The 20,783-nt window shown below is 34.9% G+C and overlaps 3 protein-coding genes and 1 non-coding gene across 4 annotated transcripts; 2 read left to right on the top strand and 2 right to left on the bottom strand.

Moving 5' to 3' along the window:
* Positions 1–3,328: 3,328 nt before the first annotated feature.
* On the bottom strand, positions 3,329–4,018 carry LOC148202746 (uncharacterized). The gene has a single exon (XM_088108928.1). The coding sequence runs from the start codon at positions 4,016–4,018 to the stop codon at positions 3,329–3,331; it is 690 nt and encodes a 229-aa protein (XP_087965054.1).
* A 1,103-nt stretch (positions 4,019–5,121) lies between these two features.
* Positions 5,122–5,194, bottom strand: TRNAK-CUU (transfer RNA lysine (anticodon CUU)). The gene has a single exon. It is a non-coding gene; the product is annotated as a tRNA-Lys (tRNA).
* A 2,545-nt stretch (positions 5,195–7,739) lies between these two features.
* On the top strand, positions 7,740–17,386 carry LOC124821910 (uncharacterized). Its single transcript, XM_088110696.1, has 9 exons — positions 7,740–8,223; positions 8,689–9,194; positions 10,131–10,333; positions 10,449–10,616; positions 14,238–14,552; positions 15,435–15,584; positions 15,670–15,819; positions 15,903–16,103; positions 16,272–17,386. The coding sequence occupies exons 1-9, from the start codon at positions 7,839–7,841 to the stop codon at positions 17,143–17,145; spliced, it is 2,952 nt and encodes a 983-aa protein (XP_087966822.1). The 5' UTR covers positions 7,740–7,838; the 3' UTR covers positions 17,146–17,386.
* Positions 17,387–18,093: 707 nt separating this feature from the next.
* LOC124821909 (thioredoxin-like protein YLS8) lies at positions 18,094–20,101 on the top strand. Its single transcript, XM_088110096.1, is given in 4 exon segments — positions 18,094–18,307; positions 18,477–18,531; positions 18,534–18,802; positions 19,679–20,101. Coding segments are annotated over 3 exon segments (426 nt in total). The 5' UTR covers positions 18,094–18,187; the 3' UTR covers positions 18,785–18,802; positions 19,679–20,101.
* Positions 20,102–20,783: the final 682 nt, after the last annotated feature.

The raw sequence follows: 20,783 nt of genomic DNA, 5'->3' as shown, positions 1-20,783 counted from the left end.
TAGCATGTGTCTCGTTAACGATGTTATTATAAACATTGTATTCTACATATTATTGAGTAAAACCACACATGTTGGTGCTCAAAGTTTCACTCTTCATCAAACATTAAATACAACTTTTATACATCACCTAAATGGTTCATACTCTTTCAATGAATCCTAAATTAATATGCAAATCCTCACACAAGTATTTGAAGATACAAAATGACAACATTGGTACAAACACTTTGCGATTTTAGAAATAAATTGCAGCTTGTACAAAACTCATAAAATTACTTTCTTATATTGAAATTAAATATAATTGAATCTAGAACATAATGCAAAAAGAAATCAACCAAATTGAGTAAGTATAGAAAAAGTTATGCACCAAACAAGTAGCAAAGGTCAAAGTTGTCAACAACCTAATCTACGGGAACCTTACTAGAAAAATTTCTCAAACTACAAACCTCTAATTCAATATTTGACTGGTTAAAGAGAATACTCATATGTTTAGGAGCTGCTGTAAAAATTTCAGCTCAATTCGACGCTTAGTGAAGCAAAAATCTCAAGTTTCCCAACATTACTTAGGTCTATAAACAGGATCCTGGTGATACAAAAGTGACACTGATCGCCAATAGGTCAGTGAGTTCACTATCTTGGTTGTGTCCAGTGGTACTAAGTATTGTTCAATTTTGGCTAAGTTAGTGCCTTTTATCCAACTTGCACCCAACGACACTATAATGACACCCAGTGTTGTACTAGAACCCCAAATTCTCTCTCTTGAGTTTTAAATTGAGTAGTTTGAAGCTTCATTAATGTAAAAAGCTCATTTAACTTCGCCCAATATGCATCAATTTTCATGAGTATTGTAATTGTACGTCAATTGGAATTGAAGTTGAACAATAAGTAGCACATGTTCATACTTAAAATGGACTTGCAGAATCATTAATAAAACTTCTAAAACTTGTTAGAAGACCATTACTTATGAAAGCTAATCTTCCAATGGCTACTTGGGGATATGCAATTTTGCATGCTATAATATTGATTCGCATTAAGCCAACAAGCTAACTACTGTGAGAATCCTCCTAACTCTTGTAGTTTCAAAAAATTGGCACTTACATCAACTTGACATGGACAATGCATTTTTACATGGGGAACTTGATGTAGAAGTCTACATGAATCCTCCACTGAACCTTCCTAAGCAAGGGCAAGTTTTTCACCTAACTAAATCTTTATACGGGATCAAACAAGCAAGTCGTCAGTGGTTTGCAAAGTTGTCTTGCTTTCTTATAAACCTTGGCTTTGTCTTGCTAGCACATTTAGTATTTTACTCATGTATATAGATAATGTGATATTGGCTAGAGATTCTATGGGTGTCATTACCAAAACTAAGAGTATGCTACTCTAGACTTTCAGAATTAAGGACCTTGGGAGACTGAAGTACTTTATGGGCTTTGAAGTGGCTAGGACTAAAAAGGGTATTCAATTGTGTCAAAGAAAATGTGTTGGATATCTTAAATGAGAGTGAAATTCTTAACAACAAACCATGTCAAACTCCTCTCATGAACAACATAAAGGCGCTTTTTTATGTCAACGAACCTACACACAACACATACTCTTACCGATATTTAATAAGAAAGCTTCTTTATCTTACTAATCTAGACCTGACATAAAATTTTCTATTCACTTACTTAGCCAATTTGTTCAAGGGCCAACTATACATCATCATAAAGCCATTCAACATATTCTCAAATACATAAAGGTTAATCTTGGGCATGGTCTTTTCTTTCCAACTAACATCGATCGACATCCAAATTAAGGGTTTTAGTGACTCGGATTAGGCTATCTGCCTTGAAACTAGACATAGTGTTATTAGGTACTACATTTTCCTTAGTTTCATGGAAATCCTAGAAATAGAATATAGTCTAAGTCCTCCTTAGAAGTTGAGTACATAAACTAGTTACCCTCTTCACAATCTACAAGTTCAAGACCTTCCATATGTTCTCTATTACATCAAGTGCTAAAAGTTTTTTGTTCTATTTCTATTATTTTTAGAAAGATTTATATATGTTTATTTTAAAAGATAAATAATTAAAATAAATAAATTAATTTAAATTTTGATAATTTATTTTAATATACTTATTGCAAAATATTTTTTATTAAAGTTTTATAATATTTTAATTTAAATTTAAATTTATTTTAACTTTAATTTAAAATTTATTTTAACTTTAATTTAATTTCAAGAAAAATTATTCTTTTTAATTCAAATTTTTAAAATTGTATCATAAATTATTTTTTTTATATATTAATATTACAATCAAATTATTTTCATAATATGAAGGTTTAATCATACATATGGTCTATATTTCTGGTGACTTTTTTTAAATAGGTCCTTCACTTCTTTTTTTTGTCAATTGAGTCCCTATTTTTGAAAAATTGAAGCAATTAGGTTTTATCAGTTTCGTACTAACACCATTAAAGAGGGTGTCACGTGTCAGTTTGTGATTTTATTTTTATTTTTAAAATTTTTTTATTTTTAAAATGTTTTAAAAAAAAATTTGTCATATGCCAAGTTGACACTATGCCACATGACAATGATAGTGTAACGTGACACTAATAGTGTCACATGTCATTGTGAGGTCATATGTAATTGCATTAGTCTCAATTTTGTCCCTCACTTTTATTGTCTCTAGTTCTAATTTTTTTAAAAATTAAACAGTTTTGTCCTTCTTCAAATTCAAACAAAATCTAATTTTTATATAAATATTATAAAAATATTTTTATTAAAATTAATATTTTTATTAAATATTTTTAACAAAATTAAATTTATTTATATTTATATTTAATTAATTATACAAATATTAATTATGTTATTTAAATATACCAAGTGAATAAATTAATCACATGAATAAATCAAATGTATTATCAATCAAAACTCACCAAATTAAATCTAATATCAATCAAATTTATTATGGAATTTCTTCTAACTTTTTACCTTTTTTCTTTATATAAACAATTTTACTTTTCACTTTCCTTTCTTTTCTTTTGCTTATTGTTCTCTTGTTTCCTTCTTCTTTTTTTCTTCTTATCTTTCTCAACCTCCCCTTAATATTGAATTTCCCCTTATAATTTAGAATAAAATCAAGAGTTTTATGGCATAATAAAACATATATAAGAATTGAATGAATATTGCTTTTATTCTTAGTACAAACTGCACAAGAATTGCCAGTCTTCAACTATATTGCAGATTCAGAATTTGTTATTTGAAGATAAGTGAAAGAATGGGTGTGAAAAATCTAATTAAGTAATTGAAAGAATGTGTCTAACTAAAGGGTTGAAAAAACTAAGTTTCCTATTTGGTAAGAATGTTAAGCAGCAAGACCCTTGTGTGGATCAAACGTCTGAACATGCACTCCAACTCCACCTCAAGATCTTCTATGGCCATCCTAACACCTGCTAATCTTTTGTTTGCACTTTGAATCACCATGGCATCATAGCTCATCTCATCATCTGAACAATGAACACTCACACGCACAAACCTTGATGTGAAGGACCTTTTCCCTGACTTTGAATCCAACCAGGGTGAAGAAACAAGGGACAAGAGTGATTCAACAATGGAAATGCTTGTCACCCTTACTTCTCTCAGCACATCAACCACCAACACCAGTTTTTGTTCATTCATTGGACTCACTTCTCTCTCACTCTTCATGCCCTTCTTCAACCACTTCAAACACTTCAACGTTTCCTTCTTCACCTTCTTCCTGTACCTGTTGCATGCTGAGATTTTTTCCTCAATTCCTTCATCACCAATGCTTGCTCTGCGCAGGGTGAACTGAAGTTCTTGGAGGTGTTCCTTCACTAGCAAGAGAAGATCTTTTGAGATGCCACACACCTCCAACATCCTCAGTGATGACTCTGACACATCATCGACCCATTTTTCTTCTCTTTCATGCACAAAAGCTTCTCGAACCAATGGAGAATGAAGAAGGCTATTTGCTGAATTGTGCAAGTCCTTTAGGGCAACAAAATCAAGGGCTGCCATAACTAGAGAGGAAGAGATAAAGGGTGTGTCAGAAAATCAAAAGCTGCAGAAAACTTGTTCTTTTTCTTTATCGAGTCAAGGCTATGGTATATAGGTTCTCATAGGGTGCTTCAAGAGTTATTATATATATACACAGTTGAAAACCTTAAAAGTTTGACTCTAATTAGATCTAAGATTCAGACGAGGAAGCAAAAGTGAAGGTACGGAATTGGGATGGTGGAAACAGCTGAGGTACTAGTTTGTCGAAAGGAAGGTTCCATTTGTGTGGATATGTCAGAGGTTATAGGATAGTGTTGTTGTTGAATATTGAAGCAAAATGATGAACTCGTGCATGCCAACCTGTGATGTATTGTATATAGCTGACAGATGTTGTTGGAAGGAGAAGGTTGAAACATACTGCATAAGGAATGTGAAAATACTAAGATGTTAGATTAGAAAATGATTTGGTGTGCGTGAAGCATGAGATGCTGACAACTGTGTTTTGTCTTTGTTTTGTTAATGAAGGACATGGGATCTGAATGCTATCATCCAATTTTGCTCTCAGATTCTGAGAAACTTCCCTGGTTTTAGAAAGGACAAAAAAGTTGCCTTGTCTCATTCAGTGTGAAGGATTAATATCTTATATTGTTGTGGGAAAACATAGCATCCATTTCTCGTGTAAAGTTGGTCTTGTTTTTTAAATTCTCGTATAGAAATAAGATGAATTTATATTATATAGATAAATGTAAATTATAAATCGATTTTATAGAATTAAGTTAAGTTTAAATTTAATTATTAACATGGATGAAAGCAAATTTAATCAAGGTAAATATAGAATTAATATAAATGAGAAAAAAATTAAGCACAATTATCGTGGAGTCTTATAGTATGATTAAATTAAATTCCACTTGGATCATATTGTGAGGGCAGCTTCTTTCTACATATCAGTACATTTCAAATATGAAGTGCATGAAGAATCATGCCTATAGTGAGTAATTGGGCCACTAGATTGAGCCCAGACAATAGCCCATTGAGCATAATATGTACAAATATAATAGAAAAAAAAAAAGCTAGACGGGCTGTTTGCGTACTGGGGCAGATATCAACAAAAGTTAAAAAGCTAACGCCCACCGTGGGGCTCGAACCCACGACCACAAGGTTAAGAGCCTTGCGCTCTACCAACTGAGCTAGACGGGCTTTTGTTATTAAGTCTAGACATTAAAATATTCACTAATATAACCAAAAAATAAATTTTCAGCGAAATTCAATAACCTTGTATGTCTCGTTCAGAAAATAAATTCAGTAACCTTATGAGATATTTTAATAATTTTAAAAATTTGAAAATTAAAATACATCACATTTAAATTACTTGTAATTAAATTATTTTTGTGTTTTTTAAATATTTTATTTAAATATAGGTTTAATAGCTTATTTTGTCCTCAGTTTCACTCACGTATGTCAAATTAGTTCATCCTTTAAAAAATGTGTCAATTGCGTCCTCACTTGATAAAATTTGTTTCAATGAAATCTCTTCCGTTAAATACATACAAACGAAGTTAAATTTTTTTCTCTTTATTCTATTTTTTTGTCCAACGCAGGTTTTTGCATGCTTTTTCAGGTTTTTCTCTATCTTATACTTTAAGAAAATGTTTTTTATTTAGTTATTGAAGCACTGTCATTAGGGCGTGCGCCACAAGATGTTCCAAATTGCAAGCACTGAAATTAAAAGTTTCAGTTCTTTCTCGTCTATGTCTAGAACGACCACCCGTCGCTCCGATATCTAGAGGTATCTGTCAGAGACCTCCCGAAGCATCAATTCATGCGGTGGGAGAAGAAGATGGACCTTTTGGACTGGCTCCGCTTGCTGTTCGAGTTCCAAATAGACAACTCGAAACCAGAGGAAGCACCTAGTTCTCTGTAACACTTCTACCCAACACAACCCTACCCTTCAACACAACACACATAACCTTAACAATAATCTTCTCTTTCCTATCTTCTGTACACTTTACTCAACCCAAACTCCTCTTCTAGTTCAAAACACAATCCATATCACACCACCCAAGGCTCTCCTCATAACCACAACCAACATATATTGTCTCTCCAAAGGCAAACACATATGAAGAATCAATGTTGTTTTCCAAGGTTTAAACATGTTTTCCAAACAATTACAAGTATTAGGATACCAATTTAGTCATTTGGAAATGACTTGATACACATATATCAAGAATCAAAGTTGTTGATTTTCTGGTACGGTGTCAAAGGGCTTGGAGTGGCGTTGAGAGGGCCATTGGACTACAAAATGTTGAGTGTTGCGAAAATAGTGAGCTCTTTGTGTTATGAACGTTGGGGTACTCTGAGTTGCTGAGCATTGTGTTGTTTGTTTGGGGGACATTGAGTGGTAAGAAGTAGTGTTGAGCGTCACTTCTGTGTTGCAGGTCTGGGCTTTTGTTTCTCTTATTTCGCTGGGCAGGTGACTTGCTCGCTAGGCTTGAGTCTAGTATAGGAAAGTTTTGGGTTTTTCTTTAAGTTTTATGTATGTTTGTTTAGAATGTTTTATATAGATTAATCATATTGTTGTGGATATTGTATATGTTAATGGTTGATGAATATGGTGATGTGTGTGATGATATTTCAAGTATGATATAAAAGTAATAATGAATTATGTTGTTGGTATGGTATCAATGTTTGGCTTCATTCCTTGGACCTCATGGTGAGACTCTATGGTGGTGTTTAGTAGTGTGCTGTATTGAAGTAAAGACTCAGTCTTGGAAGTTATTCTGAGACTCCATTAATCATCCTATCTCAAGTAAAGAATGAGGGTTATGTGGTAAGGAGTAGTAGAAGGTCCTAGTCTATGGTTTGATTCTTTGGCCATAAGTGGTAAACAGACTAACCTTGTGTGGTAACTTGGGGAAGCCGACTATTCCACCACTACAAGTGTATAACTTACCATAGTTTGACTTTAGTATACACATCTAGATGGTTAGGTCTAAATGTTATGAATTTGGTTAAGTTTTGTTTTGGATTGAGAATGAAATTATTATGTATGGTTGAATTAAATTGTGATTGTTTCTTTATAAAAGTTAGTTTACCCTTCTATTTTTTTTTATGTTCACTTGTAGTTCTTTTTTGTAATAACTACCTGATTGATGTGAGCAAATGATGATGTTTTAATGGAGCACGTACTAGGTGACGTTATAAATAATAAAATTAGTTCTTATGTATATTTGAAGTTCTGGAAAAATAATTCAAAAAGTTTATTTTATTTATAGGTATTTTTGGTTTTCAAAACTCGTTATATATAAAAATTGGTTTTGTGGTTAGGTTTGAATAATTGTAATGTTCTTGCCTATTAAATATGTGATTATTCTATAATAATGTTAAAATTATTAAAATATTCAAAGAATTTTCTTTTTTAAATTAAATTTTTAATTTAAAAATATGTATTTTAAAATTTAAATTTACTAAAAAAAAATAGTAGTCAAATTTAAGTATTCAAATAATATTTAGATGTATATAATATGTATGAAGAAAAATAATTAATTTCTTTATTTGTTTAAATAAATTTTAAATGTTTTTACTTTAATTATTTAAAATACCTTTTTAAATTTTTTAAATTTTAATTTATTCATTCAAATAACTCCTTTTATCTCAAAAAAAGAAAAATTAAATTTACTAAATAAATAAATTACTTTCATGAAAATGATTATAATAGGATTTGATTATTTTTAGAATAATTTAATCAGTGCAGCGGGAAATTCAGAAGAACCCTTGCGTGAAATCCAAATTCAGAGTGAAATTCGGAAGAAACCTTGGTGAATTCAGAAGAAATCCCAATCTAATGACTCCTCGCGTCGACGATTTCGGCAATCTCTCCTCCACCGATGATGACGACGATGACGACGGCTTCAAGGACGATATGGCCGCGCTCTCCCGAGCCTGCAGGATTGTTGTCCCAGGCGCCAAAGATAATTCTGCCGCCGAAGACGGAGTTTCGTCGGAGGACCCGCCCATTGACGCCAGCACCGCCACTGTTTCGGTTGCCACCGACTCGGACTCAGACGGCCAGGACGACCTTGAATGTCTCAAGAGAGTGCAGAGCCTCTACCAGCCTCTATCCGTTCTTCCGCCGCTTGCGCCGTTGGCCTTGTCTGACGATGACGACGACTTGGATGACCTCGAGACGGTGCGCGCCATCATGAGAAGGTTTGGCGACTACAACGAAGGTATTTGAGCTTCCTATGTGCGTTCTCGCTGTTGAATTTTGATTCCGAATACGGTAGTAGTTCTTGTGGGATTCCAGTATGAGAGAGATCCCAAATTCAATCCATCCATGTTTCCCTCTGTTGTAATGCAAACTTTATAATAACTAATTCATCATACAAAATCTCTCATCATTGAATTCGGTTTTGTTACATAGTTTAGATGACTTAGGATTAAAGTTTTTGAGATTATGGGCCTAACTTAACTCATTGTTCAAAACCCTTGTATTTAGCGTTATAAGCACTTATCAGGCACTATTTCTAGTTTCTAGTCAATGCCGGACCTCAGTTTTCCCTAATAAGGACATACTACTTCTAGTCAACTGGGACTTGGTGTTTTACCTTATAATGTTTGTATATTCTCTTAATTTTCTTGTTACCAGTTCTACTTTAGCTTTTGTAACAAACTTGGCATGGTAACAATATCAGGTTTGCATGAAGATGGAAAGAAAGTGTTGGTTGAGGAGGATCAGACCTCCAGCATGGGCTGTGAGGGTGACGTTGCTAATGGCTCAACACATAACGAATCAGATGGTGGTAAATTATATCCTATTTCTCAAGATCCTAAAGAGGCTGCCACAGAGGAGTTGATTGAAAACATTGAAATGCAGCTTAGTGAATTTGTTGAGAGTTCTGAACCCGATGCAGGGGAGTCATCTAGATTACCACAGAAAAGATTGAGCTTTCCTCCTGTTGTTCAGTGCTTTATTGATGCCATTAAGAAAAATAGGGATTTGCAGAGATTTCTTAGAGGTAAGTTAATTGAGCTTGAGGCTAAAATTGAGGAAAACAAAAAGATAAGGAATAGAATCAAAATTCTTAAGGACTTCCAGGCTTCGTGCAATAGAAGAACAGGGAATGTGTTATCACTGAAAAAAGATCCACGTGTTCAATTAATATCTGCAAAAAAGTCTTCTGTTCCAAAGAAATATAAGGTTAGTTGTGTGATGCTTTTACAGTTTACTGAAGTCTGAATTATTATTTATACTATTTCATTATGAAATAATGGTACCAGTCATTTATAAGTGGATACTGTTCAAGATTCTCTTTCACCTGAAACTTAATTTTTTAATTACGAGAACTATAGATGTTATCTGTTTCATACAGTTTAATGAGTTTGAATGGTAATATGAAGTAGGTATGGAGACAAAGGGTTCTCTCCTGTGAAAACCTAGATACTTGAAAACATGGGTAATATAAAAATGGAATGGAGAGGAAAGGTTCTTAAAAGTTCAAGATATGGTACAGCTTATAAATGCTAACATGAATTAAAAGAAAAAAAAAACTACATCATGGTTACCAATCTCAAGTAGTAGCATGTGGCAGTCATTTTTGAAGATACTATAGTGGGAAACAGGGATAACACAGACTAAATAATTTATAGTACACATATACTAAAGAAATACACAAATAAAGGAATTCATGGTAAAAAAAACATTGGTGGCCTTCAAAAAGTGAAAACTGGTGGTGAAATTTGTTGAAAAAAACATTGAAAATTAGAGAAAAAAATAGCAAAATTTGAACTGGAAAGTCCCATAGAAGAATGGAGTACAGGAAAAAAAAGATAATCCTGTAACATTTGAAGGAACATAGGTTAAAACAGAGGTAGTTCTTTTGTGGAATGGTTAAAAATCCTTGTGTTTCTGGAGAAAAAAATGCTTTAGAAAATTAGCGAGAAATCACAATTTTACTCCCAAAACCCTAAACAAAAGTTTCAGTGTAAAGCTTGGTTTCAAAAGCATGTAGGTAGTTTAGTTGTAATCTATTTAGTGGCTGGTATCATAGCATTTGTGAGCTTAGTATGTCAGAGTGTCAATTGTCAATGATTAATTTTAATATCGGCAATCCTTGATTTAACTCTTTCCTGGCAGAAGCAAAAAAGGGTACCTGCAATGTGTTATGGCCCAGAAGAAAATTCTCATGCCGCTAATTATAGAATGGTATTGGAAAGATTTCCATTTTCATTAGATCGGAAAAAATGGTCCAAGGTAGAAAGGGAAAATCTTTTGAAGGGAATTAAGCAACAGTTCCAAGAAATGGTGCTTCAACTCTCACTTTCAATTGATAGAACTAGGTAATATCAATTCTATTTTGTCCTATGTTACTGAATCACTAACTGCTGCTGGACCAATGTGACCCTTCCCCTGTTGTGTTTTGAATTTTCCCTTGATGCACCTCCTCCTTTACAGTTCAGAGGAATTGCTTCGGGAGGCAGATGACATGGATAATATAATTGCATCTGTTAAAGATCTTGAAGTCACACCAGAGAGGATTAGAAAATTTTTACCTAAAGTTAATTGGGATATGATAGCTTCCATGTATGTTGGTGGCCGTACTGGTGCTGAATGTGAATCAAGGTATATAATTTGTAATTCGTGAGCTTTTCATTTATGTTTTCGTGTGCATGAAAAGTTTGATCTTTTCTATGATAAAGTATTTTATGTTTCTGATATTGGTGAACTGGTGCTGAATTTTAATCAAAGTATAATTTTACTAATTGGTGAAGTTTTCTTGTGTGTTTGTATGCATGAAAAGGTGGTTCTTGCTTATTATAAAGTGTTTTATTTTACTGTTATTGTGCTATACTCGTGCTTCATATTTGTTCTAGCTACCTACATTGGTACTGCTTTATTGATACATTGTGGATTGAACATTTTCAAATTATTTCTATGAACATATATAAGAGCTGCTAACATTGATCTTTAATGAAGTAGGTGAAAGAATAGATTAAGGTAGTATTATGATTTAGTAGAATCATGTTTTGGTGGGTTTGGGGACAACAAATTGACAAAGCGCAATCCCTTTAAATAGGGTCAGCTTGTGATGAAATTATGTAGCTTCCGTATACAACTTGTTTCTTCGGGTTGGGTATTAAAATGCTCTATCAATAATAATTTATCACTGGGGGATAATGTTAGGAATAAAAGAGAATGAGTTAGACACGTGTGAGACACGTGTAAGGAGAGTAATATGTTATAGTTGTTAGAAGAGAGAGAAGGTATAAATAATAAACTAAGTAGGGGGAGAGGGGGATCGGAGAATTTGTTCAGACTGGATATTTTCCAGAGGAGGAAGGTTAGGCTTCCTTGGGGTGATTCTTGTATTCTGATTCACTCATTCATCATTAATACATATATACATACTTTTCCATTCTTTATTTGAGAGTTGTGGTGAGAAGAGAGTCTTGATTAGGTTATTGGCATAAAGTAACCTAACAATTTGGTCCGACCTGCCGGATCCAAATCGGAGGAGTTGCGCGATGGAGAACAAGATGAAAGCACTGGAGGAAAGGTGGGAAGGAAAGTTCGAGTCCATGGAAGCCATGTTGGAAGAGATTCGAGAGGAGATGAGAGGAAGGGCTCGAAAGGAGAGTCGCGACCGTGGAAGACGAAACATTAATCGCGACCGTGGGAGAAGAAGGAACCAGCGTCGGAGCTCCGAAGGGAGTCGCGATTCCGTCAACGCTGAACGCAAACGGCGACCACCAGAGAAGTCGGAGGACGAAGCGGAAGAGGACAGAGGAGACGTGCAACGTAGCGGGATGAAACGCATTGAACTCCCAACATTCGAAGGAGTGGACCCCAGGGGCTGGATCGCGAAGGCAGAGAAATTTTTCGATCTACAGAACTTGACGGAGAGGAAGAAGATGAAGTTGGTATATACCTGTATGGAGAGAGGCGCGAGCTACTATTGGATTCGTTTCTGGCGGAAGAAAACCCGACATCCAAATTGGAAGATATTCACGGAAGCGCTGACGCGGAGGTTCGGCGAACTGAATCGAGACACCGTTTGTGAGGAGCTGGCAGCGGAGCTACAGGAGGGAAGCGTCAACAAGGACTTCCAGGAGTTGGGAAATTCGGTGCCACAAGCATCGGGAAAACCAGATCACTCATTTTCTGTTTCTGTCGATCTTGGAGCTGGCATTATAAATGGTGTTGAGGCTGTGGGGGCTATTGAGCGAAGATCAGATACTTATTCGTTGATTGGTGATCCGTTCGATCTTGGGTCGACAATGATGAACAGTGATTGCTTTCGCAATGACAAAGAAACCAAACAAAACAATTCGGCAAATAGACCATTTAATTCCGAAAGGGACAGTTTGGTGGAAAGAAAGCTGGATGAGGATATTTTGAACTCTCAGGAGAGGAGGGTTAGGGATTGGCACTACACTCACTTGGAGCATGATTGTGCTGCTTCACTTAATAATGTTTCTCTTTCCGATTGGAATCACGATGAAGTGTATAGGAGTTTTGGAGGAGATCATGGTATGATTATAAGGGGTCACAGTTTCGTTGTTAAGTATCTGGGAGAAAGAATCACAATTCCCTTGAACCACATTGTAACAAATGTGTCAGATGATATCAAGGAGCCTGGTCAATATTATAAAATCAAAGTTTCTACAGCAAATAACAACGATTTCTTTGGTGATACTGTTCTTGTTACTGTTTTACTGGGCAGTTTGAAGGCTGGAACTATACAGTGGTACCCACCTTTGCCACAATGGAAATGTTTTTCGGGGAAGCGTTTTAGTTATGGAACTCTAAATACAGTGGTTCTGGAATTTCCTAGTGAAGTTTGGGATTATGCTGGGGACTACTTGGAAGCAACAAATGCGAGGAGAAACACTAGAGGTCACTACTTTATGTTTTGTAATGTTAGGAACGCAGTTGGGGTTCCTGCCCTTATTGCATTAGAAGTTGGTAAAGTAGCCACAGATGGTCAAAGCTGGAGCTCTTCGGGTCATCTCAAACATGCAATTAAGGTTCTCCGAAAATTTTTTGGGCAGGATTCAGTTCCAGATCATGTTACATATGGGGTGACGGATTGGGATACTGTTTGGGGGGCGATGATGAGTGGCCTACGTGAGTCTGTTAGCAAAATGGACATATTGAGCACTGGAAATGAATATATTGTTGAGATGAAGGAATTAGAAATCAGAGACAAACTTTATTTCTTTGAGTCGGGAGGTTTGGATGTGAATTTAGGAGCTACCTGTTTGGCATCCCTGGGAAAAATGAAAGTAGATTGGTGGCAGTTGAGCATGGAGATTGAGCAGGAAGAATGGAAGACATCGGTGGAGGATTCGAGGAGCAGAATGTTGGAAGTTGATAGAATCCAGGAAGAATGGAAGATATTGGAGGAGGATTTGCCACCACCCAAGCCTCCAGACTTGAATTGGAGGGCATCACCTGGGAAGGGAAGAGGAGCATTACGGCAAATAACAATTCCCTAACTTCAACCTTGAGGACAAGGTTGATTTTGAGGGGGGGAGTAATGTTAGGAATAAAAGAGAATGAGTTAGACACGTGTGAGACACGTGTAAGGAGAGTAATATGTTATAGTTGTTAGAAGAGAGAGAAGGTATAAATAATAAACTAAGTAGGGGGAGAGGGGGATCGGAGAATTTGTTCAGACTGGATATTTTCCAGAGGAGGAAGGTTAGGCTTCCTTGGGGTGATTCTTGTATTCTGATTCACTCATTCATCATTAATACATATATACATACTTTTCCATTCTTTATTTGAGAGTTGTGGTGAGAAGAGAGTCTTGATTAGGTTATTGGCATAAAGTAACCTAACAGATAATCAACTTCTCTCTTAATTGCACTGTAGATTTGATTAGCTGCTTAATTATAACCTGTGCTGTATTCTTAGTCTTGTCCATACAGTTCTTTGACTACTGTTTCACGTTTATTGCCTTTCCATGAAGAATATTTTTCCACTACATTGCAGACACCTATGACTATCACCATCAGAGTCAGTTTGACATTTTTGGCTTTCAGTAGGAGTTCAAGATCAACACATCATGTAGGTGGGGTTGTACATGGAATGATGTTAACATGGTTGTTCTTAATATGTCTGTGATGGTTGTCACTATCACAGATGTCTGTTATGTAGACCATAGAATAATTTCTATATGTATGAATGGTTGGATTCCATACTTTTGATTCACTGTATTTTAATGGTTTGCAACCACAGGTGGTTGAATTATGAAGATCCTTTGATCAACCAAGGTGCGTGGACTAAGGAAGAGGACAAGTCCCTTTTACTTATTGTACAAGATACAGGTATCAGGAATTGGTTCGAAATTGCTGCATCATTGGGCACAAGCAGGACTCCATTTCAATGCTTGTCACGATTCCAAAGGAGCTTAAATCCTTCCATGCTAAATAGTGAATGGACTGAGGAAGAAGATGCTCAACTCTATTCTGCTGTGATGTATTTTGGTGATGGCAATTGGCAGTATGTGGCTTCTGTTTTAGAACGGCGGACAGGAACCCAATGCTCAAATAGGTTGGTTAGCTATTTAAATTTTGTTCCATGTTTGTAATTTAATTTGTGTATGGTTGCAAGACCATTATCGAAATCAAATAATCTTTGACGGTAGGCTTTCACCCTACTTAAGAAAATAAGGTACATTTTATGTGTAGTTCACAGTTTGCTTTGGAATCATCTTTTAAGCTGTTATCATGTGGCCTTGATGATCTGTGGTGATTGTCAAATTCAATTATTTTATTTCAGTTCAGTATAGTTCGAACCATTATAGCTAATTTGTTTATGCAGTATTGTTGAAAAGTGGAAGGTTGAGAAAGGAAGTATTTATTCTTCTGTAGGGTGAGGTAAGATTGGGCATTTGTTTAGTGACATAAAACAATAATACCCTACCCTGTTGTTTTAGTCAGTACTAGGTAATTTACAGCAACCCTATTTCAACTGGGAGAGAATTCCCAGTTACATCTTTAGGATTGTGATATTTTATGTATGTCTGGAGGTTGAATTATATAGAAATGCAAATGATGGCATCCTCATATATTTAACCTTTGAAGAAGTGCGTTACTTTCGTACCTTGTTTCTCACAATTCATCATAGGTCCCCATCTAAATTTGCTAAGTGATTTGCTTTGATATCTTCATCACAGGAAAACAAGAATATATCTATTAATAATAGTTCGAGACTCTGTTTATTTATTTCCTTTGTTTCTCTTACCGGTTGCTTTATGTTAAAAACAAAAAGAAACATAATATTGAAAATGAAATGACACTGTTTCAAGAAAATATGGTCATTGATATTAAAAGGTTAAATATGTGCAATTGTGTCTGGTCAATAAATTAACATCAAGTTAAGTTTATTGGAGAACTAGAGTTTATTGGTGGCTGCATTTTGTATGTGATGCAGATGGAAAAAATCCCTTTGTCCTGAAAAGAAAGGGAGCTTTACACAAGAGGAGGATATGCGCTTAACAGTAGCAGTCATGCTTTTTGGACGGAAATGGAATCAAATAGCTAAATATGTTCCTGGCCGGATCCAATCTCAGTGTAGGGACAGGTAATATGCATTTTGTTTAACAATTTTGGGGACGTAGTTTTTTATGGTCTTAGTTTGTTGAAGTTCTTGAACTTTCTTATGACAGATACCTCAATAGTCTGGATCCTTCTTTGAAATGGGGTGGATGGACTGAGGAGGAGGATTTAAGACTAGAAGCTGCAATTGCCAAGCATGGATATTGTTGGTCTAAGATTGCTGAAGAAGTGCCTCCCCGTACTGATTCACAGTGCCGAAAGTATGAGTTGAAATTAAGTTCAATGATTAAAATCTAAAAATCTCAATTTCTATAGTCTTACACCTATTCTTTTCATTGAACAGGAGATGGAAGGTGTTATGTCCTGAACAAGTTCCTTTGCTTCAAGAAGCAAGAAAGAAGCAAAGGTCTATCATTAGTTGTAACTTCGTTGATCGAGAATCTGAACGGCCAACCATTACACTTGATGATTTTATGCCTTTAATTGCGTTAGCTCCAAAATCCGATATTGGTGCTTCAAAACTTCCCAAGAAGCGCAAGTCAAGGTACTCCCCTCTATCCTTTCATTTTCCCCTTGTTTCTTTACATTTTACACCTGTGATGCCACCATTCTTGGGATTACTATTTCAGTATAATATGCTGGTCGTATAATTTGAAATTTAATATTGATTCTGGTATACCTTTGTTTTCTAATTCTTGATCATTGCATGCAGCAATGTTTCCAAGAAAACAAGCTCTAAGAAACGTGCAAAAAGAACTCGACGTTGTGCCAAAGAAGTACAAGATACAGAAGTATACAACGATGATGAGTTCTACGCAGAATCTGCATGCAGCGATCTTCCCAAGAAGAACACGAGATCCAAAAGGCACGCAAAAAGAAGTAAAATTTGTCCCCAGGAATTAGTGGATATATCTTGTAGTGACAAGGTCGAGACTTGCATCGAGGGTTCAGAAAACCAATCTACCTGTATTGCGAATTCGGAAAATCAAGATTGGGACAGCATGACCCTTTCGTCTTTTATACGCAACAAATCAAATGAGATATTATCTAGATTTACCAAAAAATTGAGTCAGACTTCCTTCTCCTCTAGGATTACAGATGTTCCTGAGCAGGTTGAAAGTCAAAATCCATCTCATGACCAAAGCGGCTCGTCTGAATCATGTGATACTGTTGGAACTATAAATTTGTTTGTGCCGCCGAATATTGTTTCTGATGGACGAGTTAGAAACCGAGAGGATACAAATGCTTTGACTGGTGATGATAACGACGACCATATGACCCTTGCATCCTTTCTAGGAAACAAACCAAAGAAAAAGTGTCAACCTAAAGGACATCACGTATGCTCTTCCAAATTGAAAACAGGATCTGCATTACTAAATGAAGAACATTGTGCAAGCAAGCCAACCATCATATCTGATGACAGTGGGTCAATGTCTTATCATGTTGAAGCGATGGAGACTGTTTTACATGCTTGTGTTGATAAACCAATGGATACCATTGTGGAAGAAAAGGATGATGAGCTTTTTACTTCCCACGTGCAAAACCGGCCAAGGAGGGAACGAAAACGTCCCAGTAGATTTTTGTAGGCAGGTAAACTTTATTGTTTCCCAATACTAGATATGAATAGAAGACATTTGACAAAATGTTGTACCAAATGATATTAGGTAGTGGCTAATCTATATACAAAAGTTGGAGTAAATGAAAGCCCACTTTATCATGATCATAAGTAGTGAGTTTCGTTTTTGCTTAGTTTTGGGCCTATATACAGATTTTCCGCCTGGAGCATTTTTGTAAATTGATCTCTTCCCATTTTGTATTTTGGTTCTATTCTCTCTAGCATCAACTGTAAAACGGTCGATTCTTTTATTGATTTTGATCCGTTGTAAAAGTCAATGGTATGGAAAACACAGTGAATTGGATTAAGCAATCTGCTGTCTAGTTTGTTTAAAATCGATACCGGTATGAACTTTTACTTTTTCAATTTTAAAATTTGTGTAGCTAATTTTCTATTTCTTTTTAAGGTTTATTTGTAAATACTGGTAATAAGGTTTTTATATTACAAATCAAATGAAAGGTTTTACTTCCTTGAAATTAAAAGTCAATCATTATAAAAGAAAAAATAAATAAAAATATTAAAAATGAGTAAAAATAATTAAATATGAGATATAAAGATTGTTTTGTTTATTATAATTAATGCGGTCACGATTAGAACTTAAGGTATAATAAGTAATTAGTTTAATGAATAACTGTTTCAAATAACTTTTGATTATAATCAGAAATTGAGTTTATGATTCGTTTCGAATTTTAATTATTTTGAAAGTCTATAACAACAAGCATATAAAGAAAAAAAAAAGTTGTTATTTAATAAAGTAAAACCTTAAATAAACAAGTCCTAAATTTTATGAACATTAAAAGTTTTTGTCAGCTAAACGAAATTGGATGACCTAGCAATGATAGTTGGGCTCATCAATTTGCTTTCTGCACCTATCAGTTCAAGCCCAACGTACCCACCTACTATGAAGGAATAAAAATTACAGTCCCAACCAAAACCAACCACTGTTGCATTTGAGTCGAAAGCTGAGAGTGATTCTCAAATTAGGGTTCCAAGAAATCAAGAAGAAGAAGAAGATGTCGTATCTGTTGCCTCACTTGCACTCCGGCTGGGCCGTCGATCAAGCAATCCTCGCCGAGGAAGAGCGTCTCGTCATTATCCGATTCGGTCACGATTGGGACGAAACTTGCATGCAGGTAATTCTCAATTTCAATTTCAATTTCATGTCGTGAGTTTGAGTTTCGTGCTGTAAATAATGAATTTCATGTTTTGAATTGAGAATTTCAAACTGATTAAACTGCATATTGTGAACTGTGCTGGTTTCGATTTGAATTGCAATTATTTGTGATGAAATTGGGAGAATAGATGGATGAGGTGTTGGCGTCGGTGGCGGAGACGATAAAGAACTTCGCGGTGATATACCTGTGGACATAACGGAGGTGCCGGATTTCAACACCATGTACGAGCTCTACGATCCTTCAACGGTCATGTTCTTCTTCAGGAACAAGCACATCATGATCGATCTCGGCACTGGCAACAACAACAAGATCAATTGGGCTCTCAAGGACAAGCAGGAGTTCATCGACATCGTCGAGACCGTTTACCGCGGCGCGAGGAAGGGTCGCGGTCTTGTCATCGCTCCCAAAGATTACTCCACCAAATACCGCTACTGATTCACGCGGATCTGTAAAGTAAACAAACGAATTACTCTGCCATGTTACTTATATGTGGTGGTTGTGTGATTGATCGTTCTGATATGCACTCTAAACCCTGTTAAAAAATATTCTAATTTAAATTTAAAGTAAAAGTATATTTGTCTGCTTTAAATCTGTTTTTAATTAAGTAAATCACCCACTACCACTATCTTTCATTTACATTTTTTTCTATAACAATGTCATGTACATTTAGTATTTTTTTTTCTTGTGGCTGCTATGTACTTATAAATGATCGTTGCAGAAAACCAAAATACACAGAATATAGTTACCAATTTGCATTTATCTTATAAAAATTATTTTGTTCCTAAAATATTGGAGCATTGGTGTTCATGGGTATGGAAATCTGTCTCCCCACAAGATTGTTTCAGCAAAAAAGAACATTATGTTGTTTTAAAGCGCATTATAAAGAAAGTTCATTGCGCCTTCATCCTAGGCTACTATAAACTCTTTCCTTCCATTATATTTATTTTATGTTGGTAATTATAAACATTGTTTGTGTTTTAATTCTAATGAAATATCACTGTTCAGAGTTACTAGTCTCTACTTTTCTATTATTAGACTTTTATCTAACAAACCCAATTCTTTGTCTGCTTGGCTAACATGTCATTTGATTGAACTTCCACCTTAATGATGTGAGATTACTCTTGTCATTTTCTAAATAGTGTTGTTTCAATAGTTATTTGGTTTGAATGAGTGTTTGTTTTCACATTGAATTATCTAGAATAACGTTTTTTAGGTGCTTAGTTTTCTGTAGAGGAATTGATTCTGAATTTAGATTGGATATAGTTTTTGCATTCTATAGTTTAATCAGGGTTGTTGATATGTTGAATTCAACTTTTGGGCTTATAATAGGTACACGAGGAAGTGTGCAGAAAGTCTGCAATTATAGCAACTAGAAGTCAAGTGGTATTTGGTTTACATCCCTGGATTTTGAAAACCAATTGAAACACAATCCAATTATAAGCAAAACTACAGGCTTGGATCTGGAAAAATGGGAACTTTAGCTTGCAAACTGTAACAATAAACTTTTCATCGAGTAATAATTGACTTTTTCCCCCAAACACAATAAATATACTTTTATATGTCAGTGTTAAGGGTAGATGACACCAGAAGTTGATAAATGTCTGTCCAATGTCACTCACAGTGTTTAGTTATGTACTCGCCTCTGCCCCTACTTGAAAAATAGTGAAGGACCTGTAATGAAATTAATCTCCCAATCGCATTTGTCAATATTGGGACCCTGTGAATGCAATTTCTATAGCAGCTTTATCTTTAGTCTTGAGGGTCTGTGAATTGTATGCAACAGCAATTGCAGTTTTTTCCTAGGTTTTCCACAATATCAATTATTTCTATGGGCTTTTTGTCAAGAATGAAATCTTAGTAGAATTATCCGTGGGAACTAACAAGGATGAATTCAGATGGTATTCTCAAATCATATCAAGTGATAGTACACAATTTGATCTGGAATAAAATACTATTTTATTTCTCTTGTTGTCTTTTTATCACATTCTATTCATTTCGGCTTATTTGTGAACACCTTGTTAAACTTTAAACTCTGGGAAATCGTATTTGTCTTTCGCCAAACACTAGTGTCGTTTGAATAACTCATTTTCAATTTTCATACATGCCATTTGGTTAACACTCAAACAATGATTTTTAAGCAGGCCGAAAGGGTTTAATTCTTCTAATTATGATTCTTTAACAATTTAAATTTTGAACTGGCTGTCTATTATAAATATGTATTGACAATTTAATTCTTTTTGATATTTTTTTCTACTATATACAATTGAATGAAGAACAGTTCAATTGTTTCAAAATTTTAATAAATAATTTTAATATGCGAGACAGTTATTAATTTTAATTTAAACAAAAAGTACACCATTGCATTGACTTTGAACTAATGAAAACACAGTATTTACATTTTTTATTCTATTACAATAATATATGTACTTAAATC

The sequence above is a fragment of the Vigna umbellata genome, chromosome 3 (assembly GCF_029865625.1).
Source record: "Vigna umbellata cultivar VRB3 chromosome 3, Vumbellata_1.0, whole genome shotgun sequence".
Classification (NCBI taxonomy): domain Eukaryota; kingdom Viridiplantae; phylum Streptophyta; class Magnoliopsida; order Fabales; family Fabaceae; genus Vigna; species Vigna umbellata.
The sequence above is the reverse complement of the archived record's forward strand: the minus strand, read 5'-3'. Positions and strand labels throughout refer to the sequence as shown.

Excerpts from the sequence above, each read along its gene's own strand:
- LOC148202746 (XM_088108928.1), bottom strand. The coding sequence starts at position 4,018 with ATGGCAGCCCTTGATTTTGTTGCCCTAAAGGACTTGCACAATTCAGCA.
- LOC124821910 (XM_088110696.1), top strand. The coding sequence starts at position 7,839 with ATGACTCCTCGCGTCGACGATTTCGGCAATCTCTCCTCCACCGATGAT. Across the intron at positions 9,195-10,130 it reads CTGTTCCAAAGAAATATAAG|AAGCAAAAAAGGGTACCTGC; the intron begins GTTAGTTGTGTG and ends CTTTCCTGGCAG. Across the intron at positions 16,104-16,271 it reads CCCAAGAAGCGCAAGTCAAG|CAATGTTTCCAAGAAAACAA; the intron begins GTACTCCCCTCT and ends CATTGCATGCAG.